The sequence below is a fragment of the Myxocyprinus asiaticus genome, chromosome 1, assembly GCF_019703515.2.
Source record: "Myxocyprinus asiaticus isolate MX2 ecotype Aquarium Trade chromosome 1, UBuf_Myxa_2, whole genome shotgun sequence".
NCBI classification, from domain to species: Eukaryota; Metazoa; Chordata; class Actinopteri; order Cypriniformes; family Catostomidae; genus Myxocyprinus; species Myxocyprinus asiaticus.
This window is the reverse complement of record NC_059344.1, coordinates 53,403,806-53,430,173: the sequence shown is the minus strand read 5'-3', so window position 1 is coordinate 53,430,173 and position 26,368 is coordinate 53,403,806. Positions and strand designations below refer to the sequence as shown.

The window sequence follows — 26,368 nt, the reverse complement described above, 5'->3', positions numbered from 1 at the left end:
AAAAGTACGAAATCAACAGACGTTTTAATGACGTGGAATCTGAGCCATTATACTCGGTTGCTACTCTGCTGGATCCACGTTACAAAGACAGGTAAGGGAATTTCTGTTAACTTTATTTAGCCCTATCTGATTCAACTGTGTGTGCGTGTGAGTGTGAGTGTGAGAGAGAGAAACAAATCCCTCATACCTCTGTATGGAATTTGCACTACCATTTCATTATTTTCACAAATCACGTCAAGTATAAGTCTTCCGAGCAGACAAATAACTTGATATTAAGGAAATACTAGACTATTAATATTTGATATATTTTATCATACCAGGTACTTCACAAATGCAGACACTTTGAGACTTGGAAAAGAAGCATTAATGGCAGAGGTAGGAAAGATGGAGGAAGTGTTGAAGACTACATCTGAAACTACAGCCTCCAAGCCAGCAGACAAAACTCCACAGATGGAGGCTTTAGGCACAAGTACCAGCAGCCTTGGCAGCATCTTTGATGAAAACCTGGAGGAGAGCCAAGTATTACCTGTTCCTAAGATAACCACAAGTGCACAAATTCAAGTGGAGACCTACCTAAGTGAGGCAAATATTCCACGGTCGGACAATCCCTTGCTTTACTGGAAATTAAACCAACCTCGATTGCCCTTCCTGGCAGCCATGGCAGCTAAGTTTATCTGTGCTCCCTGCACAAGGGTAGAGAAAGAGAGGCTCATTAGCACAGCCTCAAATGTTATTGATGAAAGAAGGATCAGGCTGACGTCGGAGACCGCTGAAAAACTAATCTTCCTAAAGAAGAATCTGCCCCTCATGGTTATGTTTTTAGGTGGCTAATTGAGCAAAGTTCTTCTTTATATTTTATTTTTATTATTATTATTATTAGTTCAAGAATAAAACAAAATATCGGACTGATATCGGTATCGGCAAATAGCCAAAGCTGCGGCATCGGTAGTGAAAAAGTGGTATCGGGACATCCCTAGTTCTGAGTGATGGTTTGAGAGTGAGAGGAGTTTGAAGGAGCAGAGGCTGACGAGGGCATGACACATACAGAAAAAAAGATAAATATTCTAAAAGTCTTCCTGATGACACTCTACTAAACATATCCTCCAAAGTATTTCATTAAATCCATGTTAAAATTATTTTGTTTGACTTGACATGATATAAAAAAGCGTGAAAAAAGAAAACCTGTCAACCTTGTTTTAGCCCTTTTTCTATGCTGTGGGTGTGACTTTAAATATAATACAATACAAGTAATATGAGAAATATAGAGAAACCTCAGAATCCCCACATACCATAAGTTAACACCATGAAATAATTATTAAAAAAAACCTGTGACATATACCCATTCAAAAGAACGCACAATGTTCTTTTGTTTTTTTAGTTTTTTACCAAAGAACAACTGCAAAGTATGTCAACATTGATGGTATCAATAGGTTGCATGCGACAAACTGCTACAGGCTCAGACTTGTGAAATATCTGTCTAAAAATTAAGCAAGCATGAGAGCGCAAGGGTGTATGCAAGTGTGCATTACTGTTCCTACAATACATACATTACCCTCATTCCTGGTGAGCAAAGACTGTTGACCCAAAGTTTAATATTTAGCCCACACTGTCATTGTATGTACTATTATGTCATTTATAAAGTTCTTACAGAGAAAAACAGACGTAAGTGTTTTTTGCATTGGTGGTAGCGTCTTCACTCCAAATTAAACATCCGTGCTCTCTATTCATTACCCAGCAATCCCACGGACGTAGAGTGCAGAACTAACACTTAAATAATTCACTTAATCTGTTTGGATTATGTACATTACACTCTCATACAGCTGACTTTAGTCCAAACACTTGGATTGCCCTTGTCAATTATATCACCAAGACAACAGGTGACAATAATAATATACAGTAATTTATATGAACTAGAGGTAGAAGATGTATCGTTTTTTCCAATAATTGGTGCCGGTAGTTACTTTCTGAAACTATCCATTATTGGCAAAAATCTATGCTGATAGTTGCTGATAGCTGAATGTCAACACAACACTTAATATTTATTTCCACTGATTACATGTATACAGTCTTCTTATTTTGTGTATACTGTATATTGTATATTATTAGGTGTAAACTGTGTTGTGTAAATCAGATGTTAATTGTAATTGTCATACTGCTATGTTGCTTGGAACTGCACCCAAGGCTTTCACCCACTGTTGCACTTGTGTATATGGATGAGTGACAATAAATTGATATGATTTGATTTGAAATTTAGAGTCCCCAGTGTGTTTTGGGCTTGTTTATAGGTAAAATTCCCATTTTATTCAGATTTTTATTGGGATTTAGGATGAACAATAACCTACATCTGGGATTTCAGTCATTTTGGACTCTTGTAAACTGTCATGTAAAAATAATGTGATCTTTATAATGACAAAGCAGGCTGCATATATGAAAATACACAGAAATATTAGTTCACACTTTAAATATACAGTATTTTATAAAAAGTATATGTCAGAATTTCAAAGCTCTGTAATTTTTTTATTTTTATAGTGGGCATTAATGGCATGAAGATAATGTTTCTTTGTTGTATGTACAATTTGAGTTGCATGAACGCCGAAGTAAATAAATAAAATGTCAAAAAATGTCAAAATGTAAAGGTGATTGAGAGATATACCTCAAAAGCCTGTTGTATCATATTTGATTCATGTAATTTCAACTGCCTTTTTCAATAAAATAATATGCAAAATTTTAACCAAGCACAAGTTGCTTATATTCAGCAAATATTCATTTTAAAATATCAGTAAAAATATAATCATTACTGTTACTTTTACTTTATTTAAATAAGCTGACATTTATCCCAACATAAGAGTCACTTTTCAAGCAAGTTCGCCGCCATTTTAAATGGATCGTTATAAACACTGAAACCACTTTTCTTCACAAATAACTACTAGATGGTGCCATAAACATGTGGCATTTACATACCATACATTTTTTGGCTTTTCAGCTTGAACAGAGAGTGAAACAGAAGCCATCAAACGTTGTGCATCATATTTGATACACACAGTGTTAGAGTTAAAAACTATCGGCCGATTAATCGGTTATCAGCCTTTTCCACCACCTTAGTTATTGGTATCTGCAAAATCCACTATTGGTCGACCTCTAATATGAACTGCACCCACTCAGAAATCAATCACTGCTTTTATCACCTTAATTAGTTTTCAGTCTAAATCTATACAATAGAATGTTCTTAAAAGTGACATGTGTAATCACGTGCCAATAACAACACCAAACGAATTTGCAAAAATAATGATTTTTTTCAACCTGGTCTCATAGAATGAAATTTTTTTCAAACTGACTTGTATGTGCCGATTTCTACGTTTTGTTGCAGTTTCCTGGTGAAATTAACACTTGAGGCGCTACAACAACAGTGTGGTTTAATCACTGTCACACAAATCCCGAGTACAATTGCTGATTTTGATCTTATAACACTTATAACAATTAACACGTTTACTTTAACGCATGATTTGAAACATGAAACATTTTAAAACTTGTATTACAGACCCACCTACATATACACACTTATTCCTATATTATTAGATTGCTTGTAGCTCTCCTGTTAAAGCGTTGGACTTTGGACTCGATGACCGCAGTACGAGTCCAGCCAAAGATGCACGAAAGTTAAAGTGGCATTGAAATGACACAAAATTACGTGGTTGCTTCAGTTAATGTGTGTTTTCTTTTTTTTCTTTTTTTATTTGCATTTTAAAACACTATCGGTTAGGGTGAGGTGTTGGTTAAGGGTAAGGATGTCTGTTTTGTTAAACTCTCATTTACCTTTTCAGACACTATTGGTTAGGTCAAGGCTAAAGTTTTAGGTTAGGGAGGTACAGGTGCATCTCAATAAATTAGAATGTCGTGGAAAAGTTCATTTATTTCAGTAATTCAACTCAAATTGTGAAACTCGTGTATTAAATAAATTCAATGCACACAGACTGAAGTAGTTTAAGTCTTTGGTTCTTTTAATTGTGATGATTTTGGCTCACATTTAACAAAAACCCACCAATTCACTACCTCAAAAAACTAGAATACATCATAAGACCAATAAAAAAAACATTTTTAGTGAATTGTTGGCCTTCTGGAAAGTATGTTCATTTACTGTATATGTACTCAATACTTGGTAGGGGCTCCTTTTGCTTTAATTACTGCCTCAATTCGGTGTGGCATGGAGGTGATCAGTTTGTGGCACTGCTGAGGTGGTATGGAAGCCCAGGTTTCTTTGACAGTGGCCTTCAGCTCATCTGCATTTTTTGGTCTCTTGTTTCTCATTTTCCTCTTGACAATACCCCATAGATTCTCTATGGGGTTCAGGTCTGGTGAGTTTGCAGGCCAGTCAAACACACCAACACCATGGTCATTTAACCAACTTTTGGTGCTTTTGGCAGTGTGGGCAGGTGCCAAATCCTGCTGGAAAATGAAATCAGCATCTTTAAAAAGTTGGTCAGCAGAAGGAAGCATGAAGTGCTCCAAAATTTCTTGGTAAACGGGTGCAGTGACTTTGGTTTTCAAAAAACACAATGGACCAACACCAGCAGATGACATTGCACCCCAAATCATCACAGACTGTGGAAACTTAACACTGGACTTCAAGCAACTTGGGCTATGAGCTACTCCACCCTTCCTCCAGACTCTAGGACCTTGGTTTCCAAATGAAATACAAAACTTGCTCTCATCTGAAAAGAGGACTTTGGACCACTGGGCAACAGTCCAGTTCTTCTTCTCCTTAGCCCAGGTAAGACGCCTTTGACATTGTCTGTGGTTCAGGAGTGGCTTAACAAGAGGAATACGACAACTGTAGCCAAATTCCTTGACACGTCTGTGTGTGGTGGCTCTTGATGCCTTGACCCCAGCCTCAGTCCATTCCTTGTGAAGTTCACCCAAATTCTTGAATCGATTTTGCTTGACAATCATAAGGCTGCGGTTCTCTCGGTTGGTTGTGCATCTTTTTCTTCCACACTTTTTCCTTCCACTCAACTTTCTGTTAACATGCTTGGATACAGCACTCTGTGAACAGCCAGCTTCTTTGGCAATGAATGTTTGTGGCTTACCCTCCTTGTGAAGGGTGTCAATGATTGTCTTCTGGACAACTGTCAGTCTTCCCCATGATTGTGTAGCCTAGTGAACCAAACTGAGAGACCATTTTGAAGGCTCAGGAAACCTTTGCAGGTGTTTTGAGTTGATTAGCTGATTGGCATGTCACCATATTCTAATTTTTTGAGATAGTGAATTGGTGGGTTTTTGTTAAATGTGAGCCAAAATCATCACAATTAAAAGAACCAAAGACTTAAACTACTTCAGTCTGTGTGTATTGAATTTATTTAATACACGAGTTTCACAATTTGAGTTGAATTACTGAAATAAATGAACTTTTCCATGACATTCTAATTTATTGAGATGCACCTGTATATTTGACTTATTAAAACCTCCATCTAAAATTCACCTTAAAAACCTTGTCTGGTTACAACCTAATTTCACTCAGTTTTGGCACCCCCTGCTGGACATTTCACTTGAAAACTACAACCAAACGTGTAATGAAGCATGTAATTTCAGTTTTGCAAAAATGTTGTAATGTAAAGACCAGGCTAAATTTTTCCAAACATTTCCAAACACCCCCCTTGTTTTCCATCTTTAAACAAACAGAGAAATGTATTGATAGTGTCACAGAGCCACCTCTTTTTCCACTTTTATAATTTTTATTTGTATTTATTGCTTTGGCAATACTGTGTGTAAACAGTCATAACAAAAAAACACTGAACTGAAAATGGGTGAAATAATAATAATAAAAAAAGCAGATCTCAGGTGTACACAAAAAGATGTGCTACTGTATGTAGAATCTAGATGGAAGTACTGAATCATTTTAAGAGCCAGCATGGTCTTCTATAATTCCAGTAACTTTCAAAATATTAAAACAATTAGGATGATGCTAACAACAGCAGCTCACGAGAGGTGCCATTTTAAAAATGAGCATTGCGAGAGAGCAAGTGAGAGAGTGCGAGAGAGAGGACGAGAGAGAAAGAGAGGATGAGAGAGAGAGAGAGAGGACGAGAGAGAAAGAGAGGATGAGAGAGAGAGAGAGAGAGAGAGAGAGAGAGAGAGAGAGAGAGAGAGAGAGAAAGGTTGGGAGGATGCCTTGATTGAATTTCACTGGCTAAAATTTGATTCATGAGCACTCACATGATAAACCTCCAGGGTAAAGTCATTCAACCTATTACAATGCAAAACTGTAGAACATAATAGCGAGCCACCACACCCTGACCCCAATTTACTGTCTTTACTTACCTGTGTGTGTTTATAGGTTAGATAAAAAGCTTTTTTTCATATGTCAAATGGTGATTCAAGAAGGGAGATAGTGAGTGACTGCTGAGGCCATATGCATGACAGATATCATGTCTCATGGCATACTGCCTCTCCCACTATATTGAGTCAGCCACAAAACCTCAGGGACTGTTTCCTGCCCCTGCACCCCAGAGAGGCCTTAAGACTGGGCTGTGTGTTTCAAAAAGAGCAGTCAAACTTTAATTATGGCACTAATTAATCACCTAGCAGAGAGTCCAAAGCAAGAAATAAAGGTTCCATTGCTGATAAATTAATATAAGCATATATAGAGTTGAACTGAATTAAACTTTATTGTCCATTTTCATGGAAATTTGTCTTTGGCCCCAAACCAGCAAGAATAACACACAAAGACAAGTACACAAGAAAAGTTAAACATACAGACATACATAATATGTACCTTTCGTGAACTATTACAATAAAATAAAATACATCAGTACTGATAAGTGGCTAACCATTGCACATCATCAAAAAGGAAGGAATTTTTTTTTTAAATAAGTGTTATAATACCCAATCAATTTACTTAATAAAATAACAGACAATGGAATAAAAGATCTTTTAAAAATATTCTTTGTTATTTATTTACTTCCACTTGCCCCATTGACTCAAGTGTGTTTTTATGCTTTGCAAATGTAAACATTTGGATTTCTGTGATGCATTGAACGTTGTTGTGAATTGTGCTGATTTAAATTAATCACCAAGGTAACATTATCTAGATAGCTAACAGATGAGTTTCGTCAAAAGTACAAGAATAACTTGTCATAAATTTAAAAGGCATCAGTAAGAATGGTTTGAAAATTGCAAACCAATTATAATTGTATGGTTTACATGCCGTTGTTATACCGCACAGCTAGTTTTTAGTAAAGAAAACTAACTTTTAATGAAATATATTAATCCTGGAACATATAAATACTAAAATACATAGCTAAAAATAAAATGCATTGTTTGTTTTGTTCTTTTTTGTGTGGTAGGGCCAGTGACCACTATGCTGTGAGTTTCAGTGAACATATCATGCTGTAACTTCCATGTGTAGCCTTGGCAACAGTCATTTCCTGTCGTGTCTGGCACCATGCGGCTTGCATATGGGTGTTGCGTATGTGTATGTGAATGAAAAGTACGTGCAAAAGCTTTAAGGAAGGTAAAAATCACATCAAAATTGCATTGTTGATATCTGATACTCATGAGAACGACACACCTTATTCCACATACACCCAATCACTTCTTTCTTTCTTTTTCCCCACCTCCTTCCTTACAGTCTGATTCTCTCTCCCTCAAGGTCACTGATATTTGGGCTGATCCCAGAATACTTAGGGAAAAAAACGATATAGAGAGAGAGAGAAAGAGAGAAAATGAATCATACAGACAGTGAGAGAAAGAGACTGTGTCTGACTGTGCAAAGTGAGAAATATGTATTTTTGTAAACAGTAATACAGGGAGGGATAATACTTGTGCCCCTACAGAAATAAACAATCCGGCAATAAATTTAACCAATCCACAAAAAGCAATGAGCAATAAAACTAAATCCAATCAGCACACACTTAAACATCCACAAACATGAGCTGACATATGCATATGAGCTGTCAGGTGGATTATATAGAGAAACCGAAGGAAAATGGATGACAGGTACTGTAAGAGAGAGGGATACAGATTAGGGGTATTCTAAGACAGCATGACCACGGATCACTCAAAATCCATTCACAGACAATCTGAAAAAAGCAACGTGGTCTCACTGAATCACGTTACTATAAGCAAAAACAGTTTTATGTGCCCAGTTCTACGTATTGCAACAGTTTCCTGGTGAAATGAAAACTATAGGTGCTACAACAATGATTTTGATTCACTTGTACACAAATCAAGAGTAAAACGGATTAACAGTTCATAAACACATATTTTTAACTCTGTTCCTCACACAATGTAATCTTATGGCATAAAAACAATTTTACTATAGCGCATGATTTGAAAGACGATACATTTTAAAGTTTACATTACATGACGAACTACATTTACGAGCTTATTTTACCATGATTAGGTTTCACAGTAACTCTACTGATTGAGCTTTATAGTAGCAGTGCGAAAAAGACCCAGGTACATGTCAAGCAAAACAAGCAAGTTAACATGTGAGCCGAAAGTGTCGTAGAAGCACCACCAATTGCGCTTTTCATCTCACATTTGCTTTTATGACACTATCGGTTAGGTTTAGGGGTAGAGATTAGGGTAGGGACGTCGTCGCTGCTTATTTAAAACTCACTTATTTAATACAGCATTAACCAAAGAATCCTGTTTGGGAGAAAACTTAATTCGCTTTTAGCGCCACTGTGGGCATTTCACCTCAAAACTGCCACAATATGTGTAATGAACAATGTCATTTCAATTGGCTAGAATGTTGCCACTTCACGTAATTTTCATGAGATCAGGCTTGAAAACAGGCAAGAGTTAGCTCAAAATTCCAGCAATTCCAATCTGATTGGCTGGCTTTATGGAAAAGATTTAAGGTGCACCTGCCTGCCAGGAAATTAAGTCATTTTATCCGGTCCCAGGTTGATGCATTAAGTGCTTATTGTGGAAGAACTAATCACCAGATTTGCCAAAGTTTCCCAAGTTAGTGGCATCAAATCTTTGAAAAATGTTTTGTTTGAGGCACTTTGTAACAAGTGGACTAGATATCCACAAGCAGAACTGTAGATTATTCCATTTTATTTGTGTTGTGTCTTTGAAAGAATCTGTACTCATTACTTCTGGATGGAAATTCTGATATCAAAGTTGATATTTTTTACTTTACATGTCAGTACAACAGTAACTTGTACTTCCTGTCTAAGTGGGTGGATCCTTGGCCAGAATTTGCTCCAAAGTGGACCAGACTTTATGCCGATAGTCAAAAGTCGGGCTCTGCGAGAGTAGATTAGAGGTTGCAGAGAATCAGGCACCTAAGCAGAGAGACACCCTGAAAGGTGACAGAGAAAAATCAAACATTGTAACAAAAAGGTCACGAGTCTAGTGAGATGAGGAGAGATCATGTATTTCTGAACTCTATTCCACCCTCTCCTCTGACCCTTTCTCCATCACTCACCCTCACCGCACCGTTTCAACACAGGATGGCTTTGTTAACCTTGTCGCCTGCCTGTCTCCCCAGCTATCTTCCCCCTCCCCTCTCACTTTCTCTCGCCTCTTTCTTCTCTCCATTTTGCTTTCTTCTATACAGATAATCAAATTGGTCTGGGTCAAGAGTTTGTGATTCTTGTCATTCCTTAGCCACATAAGGGTGATAATTGACTTTCAGCAGAGCAGCACAGTTAGTTTAATATCATGTAAATACAGTATATACATACATAATAAGACACAAAAACATGAGCTACTGAACACCTGACCACAGAGCGTTAAAAACAGAATCTGTATGGACTTGTGTTTCAGGCATGTGTCCAGAGATATCTATTAAAGGAAAATTAGACATGTCATGAATAACAGCCTACTTGTGGAGCAGACTAAGAGGAAACTGTTAAGTTATCAACTCAGAAAACACACTTCCTGTCAAAGTGTGTAGATTTCAGAGGGATTGGTTTCATTTCTGGCCCAAAAACAGTACATGGACACTTAAGCCCAAGGTATACTTTGGTTTTTAATTGAACACAAGTGTATGCATACAGTACAGGGCGAGTGTCGTAAATGTTCTTATCAGCAGAGTGCTCGTGCACTGTACACATGCAGCCCGATTTTTCTAACCACAAGTACTCTGTACGCATAGTCTGCGCATGTGCCTGGAATTGTTTGCACTAGTTAGAGGGTCCAGAAGGTGGCAACACTCACTGTTGGGCCACTGCTTTCATGAAGCAGAGCAAGAAGACAAAGTAAACGCCAGTGAATAATAGAAGAAACTACAACAATGGATTGTGCACATCAAGAGCACATGTGTGAGGAGGTCAGGAGATAACTGCATTTGTATAACTTGAGTCTGATAAAAGATAAAAGATCTTAATGGCTCAAAACGCCTGAAGAAAAATAGTCCAGTATCGCAAAAAACAAAGTATTTTTTGGGCTTTAAGCCACACTTACAAAATGTATGAATGTCATTACAAGCTCAATTCCAAAAAAGTTGGGACAGTATGAAATAAAATGCTAATAAAAACAAAAATTATTGATTTGTAAATTATATTCACCCTTTGCTATATTGAAAGCACTACAACTAAACATTATATGATGTTTTATCTTGTGAGTTTCATTTGTTTATTTTTATTTTTTATTTTATTTTTTATGTACAGTCATATCAAATCAGATGATTGCAACATGCTCCAAAAAAGTTGGGACAATCAAGTGTGTACCACTGTGAAACATCACCATTTCTTCTAATAACACTTATTAAGCATTTAGGCACTGAAGACACAAGTTTGTTAAGTTTAAAAAGTGGAATTTTCCCCAGTTCATCCATTATGCAGGTCTTCAGCTACACAACTGTATGGGGTCTTCGTTGCCGTATGGTGTGCTTAATAATGCGCCACACATTCTCAATTGGAGATGGTCAGGACTGTAGGCAGGCTAATCAAGCACCCGCACTCTCTGCTTATTCGGCCAGTATGTGGTTTGAAGTTGTCCTGCTGAAAATTTCTGTGATGTCCCTGGAAAAGACGGTGCTGGATGACAGTATATGCTGCGCCAAAATTTGTACATATCTGTCTGCATTAATGGTGCCCTCACAGATGTGCGAGTTACCCATGCCATGGGCACTGACACACCCCTGGCCCATACAGACACCGGCTTTTTTTTCCTGATGCTGATAACAGCTTGGATGGTCCTTTTCCTCTTTGGCCTGGAGAACACGACAGCTTTGTTTTTCAAAAACTATTTGAAATGTGGACTCATCGGACCAAAAAACACGGTTCCACTGTTCTACTTTCCATCTAAGATGAGACCGAGCCCAGAGAAGTCGGCAGCGCTTCATAACTTGCATCTGTGGATACAGCAGTGAGTGGTGTTGACTAACAAAGGTTTACTAAAGTTATCCCAAGCCCATGTTCATGATATCCATTACAGATGAATGACGTTTTTTAAGACAGTGATGTCTGAGGGATCAGATATCACACGCATTCAGAAGTGGTTATCGTCTTGCCCTTTACACACGAGATTTGACCAGATTCCTTGAATCTTTGAACAATATTGTGCACTGTAAAGGGTTAAATGGCTAAAAGCCTTCCAATTTGTCTTTGGTCAACATTGTTCTCAAAGTGCTGGATTATTTGCTGAAGCATCTGTTGGCAAATTGACAAGTCTCGAATGATCCTTGCTCTTGAAGGACTAGGCAGTTTCTGGAGGCTCCTTATATACTATGACACTATTGCCTCACCTGTTTAACATTTCCTGTTTCACATTGTCTTGTTATTTTAACTCATCTAATTGTTATTAGTCTTAAACTGCCCCTGTCTCAACTTTTTTGGTGCATGTTGCAATCATCTGAATTGAAATTACTGTACATAAAAAAATATATATATAATAATAATAATAATTAATTCACAAGGTAAAACATTATATACTGTTTAGCTGTATTGCTTCCAATATAGCAAAGGGTGAATATAATTTATTAGCATTTTTCATACTGTCCAAACTTTTTCAGAATTGGGATTGTAGATAAAAATCATCAAACCAATTGACCGTTCGCTGAGCTCTGCCCCCCCCTTGGTTACAGCTGCTTGCTCTGACAAGTTCTGCAGAACTCCACATTGGAATTAATGTGAGACTGCCATGAACAACGTGGTCATAAACAGAATGGTTAATATTTTATGTGGGCTGGTATGAAGAGTGACATTGTAATGCATATTTATCTGAAGTTTTTTTGTAAAAGAAATTGTTAAATTACACAGTAATTTAATTAAAAACTGTGGAGTCTGTGAATCAGAATTGAGGCAAACGATTAATACAGTCACTAGAAAAGATAAAAACTTCTAATAACATTAGCGTGAGTGAACAGAGCTGTTTATAACATCTCGTAACACACTAATTTTGATGCTGTGAACTGTTTATTTACTATATCTTTTACAATGACTTGAATCAAAACAAATTAATTCTTCTTTCGACTGCTCCCGTTAGAGGTCACCACAGCGGACCATCCGTGATCAGCTTTTTTGACTTGGAACAGGTTTTACGCCGGATGCCCTTCCTGATGCAACTCCCAGTGGCTGGGGAACTCTCAATACATAAATTAATTAATATTCAGTTATTAGCTTTAATTTACCTTTGAGTAAATGTAGGTGTTGTTGCAGATGTTATTTGTTCATTTGGGAATGAGGGCTGACACAGTTTAATCCATAGCATGCTCTTCTCCAGATTTATTTCAAGATTTAAAAAAACAAACACTGCATGTATCCTCTCTGAGTAACTTGTGCTACTATTACAAATGACCCGGCAACAATGTTCTTTAAATTTTTTGGATTATTTTGATAAAATTCAGCTTAAAAGTACTCAAACGCACATTACTCCCATAGGCTGACACTGGAAAAGAGCAAACGCATGTCAGAGTAATGGCGGCAGGGCAACAGTTGCTAAAACAGGATTGGTCAGAAGCACTTTTAAAGCAGGGCTTAGCGAAGGGTCAATTGGCATTTAATTTAAAGAAAGACAGCACAAGCATACTTTTCAAGCAAAACATTTCACACACCAAATAAAAAGTTTGTTAGGCTTTTAAAAAAAAAAAAAAAAAAAAGTTTAAGACAAAATACGATAGTATTTTGAAACTTTCTAGTTATCAAACTTGTCTATATTAATGTGACAAACTACACCTGTGGTTATTGTGCTAGGGCACCTGTGTGAACTTGAGGAAAATTACTTCATACATCCATTAAGAATTATCTTGACACCAGTGGGTTACAAGTCATGGCAGAAATGGCTTCGAAAATGAGGTTTGTCTTGCATCATTTGATTGCAGATGCCACTTGGCATACTGTGTTATCTATACATTGAAATCCATATATTGTGTGTGGCTTAATGTGCAAATACTTTTTGGGGTAACTGTATAATAGCAGAATGAGTTATTTATCATCTGGATAATCTCTTTAAGCCATGTTACTTTTCAACAAAAACGCTAATAATCAGCAATATTGACCAAACACTCTACCGTATGACTGAACTATGGACAGAACGTCATAATAAACACAGGCTGGGAGCAACTGGAGATTAATACTTAATGAAATGGAGAGATTAGAGTTAGCACAGACCTAACGTGACCGTACAGCCCTGAGGTGCTCTCTCTGACTGATATCATTCTTCCATTATCTCTCCTACTCTCTCTTTTTCATGTGGTTTGGTTTTTTATTAAATGGGCTTTATTTTTTCTGAGGTATTTTAAAAACTTGTTTTTATCTTTACTCTGTCCACAGGTCATATTTTAATGCTGTGTCTCAGGGTTGTTTGGAACCACAGAGCTTTAAAATAACAGCAATCCTTTTAGTCTTTCTATTCGACTATTTGTCTTTCACTGTCCCTGTTTCTATTTCAAATTTTGTGGGGAGTTGACAAAATGTTCATGGATTTTTTTTTTTCTCAACATCAAGATTTAAAGTTAAAATGTACACATGCATAAGTTCATCATTGCTTTTAAAGGAATAGTTCACCCAAAAATGAAAATTCTGTAATCTTTCACTCATCCTCATGCTGTTCCAAACCCGTTCGACTTTCTTTCTTCTGAGGAACACAAAAATAGATGTTAAGCTGAGGGTTAGTCTTAGTCACCAATCACTTTCATTGCATCTTCTTTTCTATACAAGGAAAATGAAAGGTGACTGAGGTTATCATTCTGCCTAACATATCATTTTGTGTCCCACGGAAAAAGGAAGGACATACTGGTTTGTATCAACATGAGAAAGAGTAAATGATGGTAGAATTTTTATCACCACATCACCCTTTTGCCTTTTACGAATATTTCATGCATTCTCCCACTTAATATGAGGTCATAAAAACTGCAAACATAATTAATCTAAAAGAATTGGTAAAAAACTTTAGTTTTAGATTAATTACAGCATGTTACACAGCAGGAGAAAAGTGCTTGAAAGTGCTTGAAATTTCCCATCAACTACCCAATTGTCAAGGTAAGTTATGTCTATTTCAATTTGTGACTTTCCACTACTCGTCTAAACAAAATGAGAGCGATAGTTGATAAAGGGGTCAAAACGGACAAGAGTGAAAAAAAGAGAGTTCTTTGTGAAAGTTTATATAGACATATCATCACTCCAAGCCATTTGTTCACCACTGAAGGAGAGAGTGAGAGAGCTAGGAAGAGGAAGAGAGAGAACGAATGAGTGAAAGCAGGACAGAGCGATCAAGCTAGCAATCAAAAGAGAGATTTTTTGGAGGGCATGCTGTTGATGGAGGGTACAGGGCATGTGCTCCAAAACTACCCTCACAGTCTGAACGATTTCCTGTCTGCTTTCCCACGCCTGCAGAAAGTGAGTGGGGGAGAGAAAGAAGAAGTGAAAAGAGAGATACTATTGAGAGAGAGAGTTAGTGTCATCCCTCCATTTTGCAATTAATGGATGTACTGACGCCTTTCTTTTCTTGGTGATGACAACCAGCTGTCCGTGACAGAGAATGACAGCGCTGAGGAAAGAGAAAATGGAATGCAGAGAGAAAGTGGAGAAGATTATGAAAGAGGAAGAGAGGCAAAGAGAAAGATGGATGAGGAGTGAAAGCAGGCACATGAGAAAAAGAGCGACAGAAACCAGAATGAGCCTGTGGGCTAATATAAACCAGAGCAAAGAGGCTAATGCAGTCTCAAAGTCCCATCATCATGCATTAGCTTTGGTGCAGATGGAACCCTCATCCTGTATTATTACAAACACATTTTGCTAACTGAAGAATGGCAAAAGCAAGAGGGACATTATCCATCCAATCACACACACCACAATTTGTCATTAGGGACAGCAATACCAATGTACACAAACCCACATCCTTTAGTGAATCACAAATTTACTAAAAGCCTGACCAGATGCTCGACTGATGAAGCTTTCCAATGCTAATCCTAATCTATCATTGATTCTTCAAAATGGCATTATTTTACACACTTCATGTAAAGCTTCCTTTTGTGGGGCAATTTTGTAAGGTAAGGTCATTAAGTCAATATGTAATTGCTACACTAACACTAATTATGTTTATCTATCATGACTATACACTGATTTAATCACCTCACTTTAGTCCTAATTCAATTAATTCTGTAATTATGTTAAAGGCTACCCACTCAAAACTATAACTATTGTAAATAGAGGTGGGGGAAAAAATCTATATATGTTAAAGTATAGCGATATTTTTCTTCACAATATTTGTTGGCAAGTAAAAAGGATACATTGTTCATTACATTTTTTAACATTCATTTTATGGTCATGGGGAAAAAACAACAACTTTCAATTAACCAAATCGGTCTAGTACTACAGTTTCTTAGATGGTGCAGTTATTATGCTTTACCGCTGAGACAGAACTCCTTTGACATAACCCACAACATGGAAAAGTTGTTGGCAGCATGGGTGCGTTCGAGACTATGCAATCCTCTTTCAAATCCAGAATTTAGCAGCATTTTGGTTTGTTATTTTCATGTCCAAATTGGCATATCCAAATAGGTCTCAAACATCCAGAAAAAGCATTGTTTATGCTGATATTAAAGTTCAATTGATCGCTGTTTTGGTCATTAGGGCACAAAAAAAAAAGAAGAAAAAAAATAGCATTTTCCAGTGCTCCGTTATTGTGTGTCATGGACAGGCCGTTACTGTCAAGCTCCAATATGACATTAAATAAGCATAAAAGTACCATTAAAGCAGTCCACATGACTTGTGCAGTATATTCAAAGTCTCTTGAAGCAATACAATTGTTTTGTGAATCACAAAAGCATGTTTAATGAGTAAATATACAGTCTGCATGCGCAGTGCCCTTCAGTGAATGAGCGCTGCTCTGTTGTTGACACGCACACAGCACAGGCGCGGCTCGTGATTCACAATTTGAGTGCTCCACTGAACTTCATCTCAGATGCAGATACTTAATAGTTCAGTGCTTAAAACATGCAATTGAGAATGGCACTGGAGGAGCATTTAATCTACTGAGAAGCATATATAGAAAACCTAATTTGAACTAACCTACGGACAGAAATTCAAAGTTCTTACCAGTAAAAAATCCATTCCACACTCAATGTCCACATACAATGTAAAAAAAAAAAAAAAAAAAAAAAAAATATATATATATATATATATATATATATATATATATATACTGTGTGTATATATATATATATATATATTTTTGAAGGTCAGTATTGCTTATGTTCACGAATAAATGGTTCACATTCAAAATATTTCAAATCACATTTATATTTAACAATGCATTTTGTGTTATGGTAACAGTTCTCTGAAGTCCTATGAAGAGGAATGAGTAACAATTATAAAAAATGTTTTTAAAAGAAATGGCAATATATTAATCGCAGTTTAAAATTGCAATACACCAAAAATAAAGATTCACAGTTATGGGGGCCTGGGTAGCTCAGTCAAAATCAAATGACACTGGTATCATAAATTGTGCTTCTTTACCTCAGATTACGCTGAAAAAAGCAATTTTACCAGTTTTTTTTTTTTTTGCTAATGTGCATGTGCATTCTCGAGTTGATTGACAGGCGATGTCTGTATCTAAAAAGTGATTGGCTCTTTAACCTGTAAGGTGGAACATTCTTTCTACATCCATTGACAGTTGGGCACGAGCTCCTTGGCTGGGCATTCCAATTTCTCCCTTTCATTTTAATACAAGTGGCCCATCTCTGCTAAGAAATCTCTGTGTCAGTCCACTTGGCAGCCATCTTGGGAACTAGGGCTGAACTACTGATAGAAATCAAATCAAAACTGCGATATGACATAGTGCGAATATCAAACCACAAAAGCAGCGATTTAATTAAATAAATAAATAGTCTGCACGTGCTGCTCGCTGTGCTTTCTGTATGTGCGAAGCGCTGTTCTCTGTAGCGTTACAAATACTCAAAGCACACATGAGGCTATTGAGGTAAATGTTAAATTTACAGTGCTCTAGATTCACAAATTGCACATTTGTGTACCTTCAAATACACTTGGCCGCTATACAATCCAAATTTAAAGTAACCTCATCACACCGGGTTTTTGTGGACAGAAGAGTTGGTGAGCATTTCTCTGCATTAAAAGGCCATTGTCAACTCTACTACAAAATAGAAATGTCTCCCTTAAGTTTACCGCCAAAATAAAAGTTTTTGCCAAAATAAAGGTTCACATTGCTATGCCACAACTAGGTTAAGAAAATATTACATAAAAATGGTGCTGTTATATATTATAATAATAATTATAATAATAATAGTTGTTGTTAATATTATAATATATATATATATATATATATATTCCATAATAATTCCTTTAATAAAGAAATAACTTATTATTGGGTTCCAAAAAATGATGATGAAAAGTGGGCTGGGACCAGATCATAAAGTTGGCAAAAACAGGTACAGGTATTTTTATTTATTTTTATTTCTCCTATTCATGTTAATAGTGATTTTCAGTGTCTTTCCTTAAATTATGAGCAGAATTAAATGGAAATAACATAAATACCAAACACTTTTTCTGTGTGAATTGTTTATTTGTGAATTTAGACATAGTATAATCATTAAAAACATATTTCCATTTGGACATTTTATCCAGCTTGGCTAGCTAGTTACCTTGAGAACCTGCTTGCAATGAGAAGAGGACAGGGAGCAGCAGCAAGCGTGTGAAGTTGTTGGCAACCAGATACACTGTAACCTGATTTCCTGAAAGATATTCTACAATAGAAGCATCTGCAAATCAACTTGCAATGGCAAAAAAAGAAAAAAAAGAAGAAAAAAAAAAACCCTTTACTTTTCTGCAATGTAATCAAGCTGGGAACTACAAAGGATACCAGAGACAGCAGCTAAAAGGACACTAATAATACTTAATTCTTAAGCCAGTGAACCTAACAGCTGAAACTAGAAAATAAAAAAATAAAAATTAGTGACTTGTTGGGACAAAAATCCAGGAAAGCAAGAGACACTTTTTTTCAATTCAATGCGTAGTTGTATCTGGATAACGAAAACGCATTTGCATTAACAACTTTACTGAATGTGGTCAGAATTCATCCCAGACCAAATCCGAATGTGGTTTCAATGCATCTTGAGTGTATTTAAACCTGTCATTTAATGTGATCAAGAGCTATCCATTAGTGATCTGATCACCAAAAACACATGTTAATGTAAAGTGTAAATGGGGCTATAGTATCACATAAACTAGCCCAGAGAATGGTCAGTGATACAGCACTACATGTGCTTCTTACCTGAACAGTAACTCACATAACTAGGATGCAACTTGGACAAAAGCCAACTTTGTCCTCTTCCTCAGCTGTTAATTTTTAAGTCGCGGACACACTAGGTTTTGAGCATATGGACACTGCAATGGCCAGGATATGATGTCACATGCGAGGGCTTCTGGTTTTAACAAATAATTAATCACAAATAGCAAATAATATTATATTAAAAATGTAAAAAAATAAATAAAAATACCATACATTCTACAATAAAAACACGCAGCTTTGAAATATGAATTTTTTGTACTGAGATAAGTGGTCAGTGTGTGACGTTTCGATCTTCTATTGGTCACAGGTTTTTTTTTGTCATTTTGATTCACAGGTCAGAGTTTACCAAACTACCAAACTCATCCACAACAGAATGCGTTTTCGGTCGCACGCTTTTGAATGCATCTGAATGGGAGTGAATGGAGCGAAGGTCAAGAATGGACACTTGCAAACAGATCTGACTGGTTTATAATAATGTTCTTTCTTTTGTTTTTGTTTTGTATTAGAATGTCTACTACTTATCTTTTATATTAATGTTGAGTCTTTAACTTTGACCTTGTGCACTTTCATTTCAGCTGTTTTGATTAAAAAGAAAATCGATGTAAACTATTACATTTCCATTTTATATAGAAGAAACACTGCAACATGTCTTCTTTGTTGCGGAAGACCTGTATTTCAACTTGCATACTCATAAACATACACACAAGCACACAACTACAATGTGTTAGGTAAGATATAAGGAAAAACAACAGGCACTTTTACACAGAAACAGATTTTCCTTTTTCCTTTTATCCTGTGAAAAGACTTTGCCATGGGGAGGAATTACAGTGACCTAATGAACTCTTTCCATATGACATTTTCAACCTTCATGATTTAATTAAATCAACATAATGTACTACACATCTCTGTTTAATGCTGCTATACATATACTCATTTAGTAAATTCTCCTAACTGTGTGACTTTCACTAAAAAAGCTTGATGTTTTTGAATGTATACAGCAAGACAATTTGATAATAGAATAATAAGATCTTTGGCACATAATGATGTTGAATGTACAAATGGCCACCAAGCCAAGAAGTGTACTGCTATTCATTTCACGGCGATAGTGCTGAAGGCAATATGTGGGATCTAATAACCAGGTACTTTATTTGCTATGAAAATAGGCCACACATGCTGATACACACACAAACATAGTGTGGTATACAGAATAACAGAAGATTGTGACCAACACAAATGCAAACCTGCCCTATTCAATGGGAAGTACAAGGACATACATTTGTGTGTGTGTGTGTGTGTGTGTGTGTGTGTGTGTGTGTGTGTGTGTGTGTGTGTGTATTTGAGCCACTAAAGCAGAAAACACATTTGGGAATAATATAAGGGTGTGTTTTCCTGAGCACAAAACCTGTTCTACCACAAGTGTGAATATGTCCCTGCAAATTCCACCCAAAGTTTCACTTCTTTCTGTGCCTGTTAAAATAACGATAAAGCTCAGCTGCGCATGTGCAAATGCACGTGCAAGCCTGTTCTCTTACATTATCTAACTTGCCCACAAAAAAGGGAACAGAATGACATAAACTGGATTCATGGAAGTGTGGTTGACTTTTAACAACCTTTCAGTACTTAGAAGGAGAAGAAATGGAGTGTGTTTGATAATTGCAACATTAAATATAATAATAGCCACATTAAATATAAAATGTGCCTGAATGCACAAGTTACTGGAGAGACGAGATGAGATGGCCTCTTTACTATTAACTGGAGAGGATGGGCTCCCTAGGGCCAATATTCCCTACGCCAAACAGGGTTACTGCCTGTCCTCCGGCGAAGGCTGGCCTAGTGTCCTAATACTGTATCGCAACACACTCCCATGCACATGCACAGGTAACAGCATTATCGTCTCAAATATGCCAACAAATATTATGCCAAATAAAAAATTACTCATTACAACAATGTTAGATAAGTCAACACACCTTGCACTTGCCGAAACTGTGAAATGAAGTGTGCAGATAGACAAATAACCAATTCGTCTTGTCAACTTTTATGTGAGATTCACACACACAGAGCTGTATGTGCCAAACACAGAAAGTCCCCTTTTCTAAATTTACTGGAACCAGCCTGAGCTGAGTCCCCATACCACACATACCACACTGATCAGAGAACATTAAAAAAGAGAGAAAACAACATATCTAATAACTAGAGAGAGAGAGAGAGAGAGAGAGAGAGAGAGAGAGAGAGAGAGAGAGAGAGAGAGAGAGAGGGGTTGGGAGGATGCCTTGATTGAATTTCACTGGCTAAAATTTGATTTGATTCGTGAGCACTCACATGATAAACCAGTGGCCCTTATGGCTGGAGTAAAGAGAGACAGTATTGATAGTGCAGCTACAAAGAAGTTATCAAAAAAGTAAAAATAATTTTTGTCTATTTTTGTCTTTCTTTTGAGTGTGACTGAGAGGCAAAGAGACACAATGAATCCACCGCTTTACTAAACACTTAACCAGCCACTACATCTTATTTGTGTACACTGACCCCCTATTAAGCTGAATTTGAGATTTCCATGAACAGTGCAATCTTTAATCTGAAGGGATTTTATTCCTATGTGGAATGGAATGAAATGACATTGCAAAGTAAGAGAAAAATAGAGCACTGACCATGTTGGTCCCTCCAGACCAATAGAGGAAGAATCCATATGGGTCCACCTTGAGGGTGACAAGGCTGGGTGTGCTATTGGGCTCCTAAACACACAAATTATAAAGAAGAGTCAGGGTGCATTCAAGACTTTCACACAGTTTTATGAACAACATCTGTACAAGATTTGGAAGCAGAGTGTTAAGAGTTTTAAAAGAACGTCATTCACTTAATGATATGAATGAATGAATAACATTTGCAACTGACATGAATGTTACTGAAGAGTATTAATTGGGCAACAATGACACTGTTTGAGGAAAATTTACTACTTACAATAAATTGCTACTGACTTGAATGTAGGTGAAACGGATAGTTCACCCAAAAATTTAAATTCATTATTTACCCACTTTCATGATATCCCAGGTATGTTGACTTTCTTTCTTCACCAGAACACATTTGAAGAAAAATAGAAAAATATCTTAGCTCAGTAGGTCCTTAAAATTCAGGTGAATGGAGATTTCTCTTTTGAAGCTCCAAAAATCACAGACAGTCAGCATAAACATCAATACGACTCCAGCAGTTAAATTAATGTCTTCTAAAGCGATATGATCACTTTTGGTGTGAAAAAGATCAATATTATGTACTTTTTAACTATAAACCATCGGTTCCGTTAGGCTTCACGAGCGGGTGGAGTCCAAGTGGTCTCTCGTATGACGTATTCGCGTTCCCATGATACCGACGTAATCTCACGTGCTCCACTCGGTTGAGACATCCAGGATGAGCACAGAAACACACCATTGTGAGTAAATAAAGGGATAAATATAGATCTAAACCAAAACCTACCAAGCTACTGTACGTCGTTCCTCCTCACTTGTAAACACAGCTGCTCTTCCGTCTGTGACTCACGTGCCTCAGTTCTCACGCGATTTCAAATGCCAATGTGATTAAGTCACATGCGTACTGCTTCTGACCGGAAGCATGATTTAGAGTTAAAAAAAAAAAAAAGTACTTAAATATTTATCTTTTTGCACCAAAAGCGATCGTGTCGCTTTAGAAGACATTCATTTAACAGCTGGTGTCGTATGGATGATTTATGCTGACTGTTATTTTTGGAGCTTCAAAAGAGAACTCTCCATTCACTTGTATTTTTAGGAACTACAAAGCTAAGATATTTTTCAATTTTTCTTCAAATGTGTTCTGCTGAAGAAAGAAAGTCACACACACCTGGGATATCATGAGGGTGAGTAAATGATAATTTTCATTTTTGGGTGAACTATCCCTTTAATTACACTGATACCATGGTAACCAAGTTAGAGCATAAGCCATGCCACTACTAAAGACATCAATGATGAACACAAATCCAGTAATAAGCAGAATGTAAGACAAAACCTTGACATAAGGATCTGAAAAAGTCAGAAAAATGAGAAGTGCTCAGAATGGGTTGATGGACCTGAGGAACAGTGTAATTTAGAAATTAATGTAATGACTGGAACTAAAACCTCAAGAACCACAGAGAGAAAGAGCGAGCGACATTAGAGGAGAGGATAATGCATTTGTCCTCAGCAGATAAGCCACAGAAGATGTGAGGATTTGATTTCTGGAAGATTTGATGCATATGATTGGGCATGCATACTACTTGTACCATGTTTGAAATACACAGTATGCGTACTATGCAGAGTATGCACATGTTCTTTATGCATGAATGTCCAACATCTTTTGCCAAAATGTGCAGTACACAACCAGAGCATACTCTATGCAATACTCTATTCTGCAATGCACTTGATGTAGCACGTTTACATGCACATTCTTACACTGATTATGCTTAATAAGCTGACAACTAGGGATACACCAATCCGATACCTGGATTGGTATCGGCTCCGATACTGAAGTTTTAGATGGATCAGGTATCGGACCGACAAGCCCGATCCAAATCTGATACTGTGTGTTAGTCATGTTCATTACTGTCAAGCTCCAAAAATGACATAAAAGAACCATAAAAACACCATTAAAGTAGTTCATATGACTAAATTGCATTTTATTCAAAGCCACTTGAAGACATGTGATAGCTCTGTGAATCGCCAAAGGCTGTTTAAAATAAGTAAATATATAGTATGCACGTGCAGTGCCAGCGCGTTAGTGAATGGCGCTGCTCTGTTGACACACACTCACACACACACACACACACACAAGCCGCTAGCACTCACAGCTATTTTTAGCCTTCACGCGGTGCGCAATATTTGAGCGCTACTCACGAACAACATCGCAGATGTAGATGCTCAATAGTTCGGTTCACTTATAATATTCATTTAGAATGGCACCGGAGGAGCATTTTACCAGAAATTGAATAAGAAGCGAATTAAACTACTGTGAACTTGCCTACAAACAGATACAGACAGGACTTTCTGGAGAGTTCAGAATGTTAAAATAAAAGCCACATAGTTTTAAAGATGAAGGTGCATGTTTGAGATATATTATTATTATTATTATCATTTGTTTACAAATTATAACAATATTTAAGTTGAATGGGTTCCAAAAAATAACTGTGTGAATGAAAAGTGGACTGCTATCTTACAACTAAATTGAACAAAAAAAAGAGATCTTAATCCTTTAAAGTCAGATACAAGTTGAAATTTTTAAAAAGGCTTCTTTTCTACTGATGACTTATACTGGAATTACTGTTAATTTTGCTGCTACATTATCCAGTATACTAGTTAACAATAAAGTTTTTCTTAATAAGCTATACATTTATACTGAAATAATGTGTAGTTAGAGGTTTGTGTTTCTTTACATATTAAAGAGCACACCCAATTAGTTCCACACAATAAAGATATTCCAAACTGATTATGCAAAAAACAACACTGGTATCGGATCGGGATCAGCCGGTACTGAGATTACCGGTATCGGAAGAGAAAAAGTGGTACCAGTGCATCCCTACTGACCACGCGCGTTCATGTAAATGCATTAAATGCTGTTCCTTTATCGGTGTATGGTCATAAACGGCGTAAGAATAAACCAATCGACACAGGTAGATTTTTGCCAATTACACCGATTTTGTGATGCATGTAAACACCTTAATGTGCGATCTTATCTTCTTATCCAATGTGTGCACGTTTTCTGCACATGCTTCTTTACGGTTTTCAACATCATAAGCGAAGAACACAATTATTTTATATTTCATGTCAACTCAGATTTCTTGCTTTGTTAGATTTTTAAAAAAAGCTGATTTTTGGGAGTAGTCAGCGTATTGGTGTACATGCTAACGGGCTGGTGATTTTTAACATCATCTTGAATCATCATTATTTGACCTAACTGCCAAAAGTGAAAGACTTTACACAAAATTTGACTAAAAATGCATAACTCAATTTATTTCTAAGACAACTGGATGCCACTTGCTGAATTAAATATAAAATGTAACCAGTGGTGGCTGGTGCTTTTCAAAAGAGGGAAAGCACATATGTTGGTCGAAAAAGTGTACTCGCATCTTTTTCATCTTCATCTTTTTCTGGGACCCAAAATGATGCGTTTAGAGCCTCTTGTCCAATGAACATCGATGTTTAGCTCAACTGAACTCAATGGAATGCGTATCTGCCTTTGACTCCCATTGAAGCCGGTTCTATGGGCCATGCATCCGCTAACTCCAACGGACATAGTCATGCAGATAATATCAACGGAACGAACATTGCAAAAGTGTTGTATGCTATTTCACACTTTTGTTACATAAAATATTGAACTGGGACAGTAATTATTTGAATTGTAGAGAGATTAAATGCAATTTCATAAAAATGTCATTTTAATTCATAAAATGTAAAAAATTTAAAGCAATCACCACTGAATGTAACGTAGTGAGGTTATGTGACAACAGCTTAGCATGCTTATATTCGAAACGCAATATTCCAAACACACACTGGTCTAATTCATGTTCACCTACTTCAGGGCACTTAATCTGATATGTTTGGACAATCAGTTAAGATTTAATCTCATCTGTATGTTTTAGCAGTGGAGAAATGATCTATGATCTATAGACACAGTCTTTTGGAGTGTTTGCATATGATTATATTAATCTGGGAGCAGAGATTTTCTTTATAACTTCTCTGAAAAACTCCACCCAGTGCTGGGAAACACACACACACACACAGACGCGCACACACACACACACACACACACACACACACACAACAATTGTCTCCAAACACAATCAAATGCATTTGCATGCTGACTGCTTTTAATGTTTGTATAAACAAAACATCTTAGTGTTGCGCTACGGCTGCTAAATAAACTATTTAAAGCACTGTTTCCTGTGCAAAGCCTCTGTGTGCATAGACTACTCAACGACTTCAGGTGGGCTGATTACATTATAAAAGGAAAAGTCGAAAAAAAACAAAACAGAAAGGACAACAAAGAGATAGTGAGCGAGGGAGAGACTAAGGAAGAAAGAGTAATAGACCTCAGTCAGGGTATACATCATATTTAGTTTGACATGAATGTAAACAAAGTAAAAAAAGTCTATTTAATAAATTGTGCTGACATAAGATTCTAGGAGCCATCTAATTCTCACAAACCATATTTTCCTGAGTTTTTTTTATTATTATTATTTTTATCCACTGGGAATTTTTGGTTTGTTTGTTTTGTTAACTGGATAAAAGACCCCTGGCACAATCACGGTGAAGTGCTTCTTTGCTCAGAGCCAAAAAGATGTTTGAATTAACTAAGCATGCTGACTACTACCCCTGGAGTCACGAGTTGGAACCCAGGGTGTGCTCAGTGACTCCAGCCAGGCTTCCTAAGCAACTAATTGGCCCAGTTGCTAGGGTGGGTAGTCACATGGATTACTTTCCTCGTGGTCGCAATATGGTGAATCATAGGTGAGGCACATGGTGAGTTGTGTGTGGATGCCGCTGTGAATAGCGTGAGCCTCCATGCGTGCTAAGTGACTGTCTCAGAAGCGGAGACAACTGAGATTAGTCCTACGCCACCCGGGTTAAGACAAGTAACTGCACCTCCACGAGGAACTAGAGAACACTGGGAATTGTGCATGCCAAAATTG

At 36.9% G+C, this 26,368-nt stretch overlaps 1 protein-coding gene across 1 annotated transcript in view; it reads right to left on the bottom strand.

Moving 5' to 3' along the window:
• The window catches only part of LOC127441036 (1-phosphatidylinositol 4,5-bisphosphate phosphodiesterase beta-3-like), an 89,675-nt gene that overhangs the window by 36,863 nt on the left and 26,444 nt on the right, over nt 1–26,368 (bottom strand). The window contains exon 3 of the mRNA XM_051698174.1: nt 21,348–21,431. Coding sequence (XP_051554134.1) covers nt 21,348–21,431 — 84 coding nt within the window. The remainder of the gene's footprint in view (nt 1–21,347; nt 21,432–26,368) is intronic.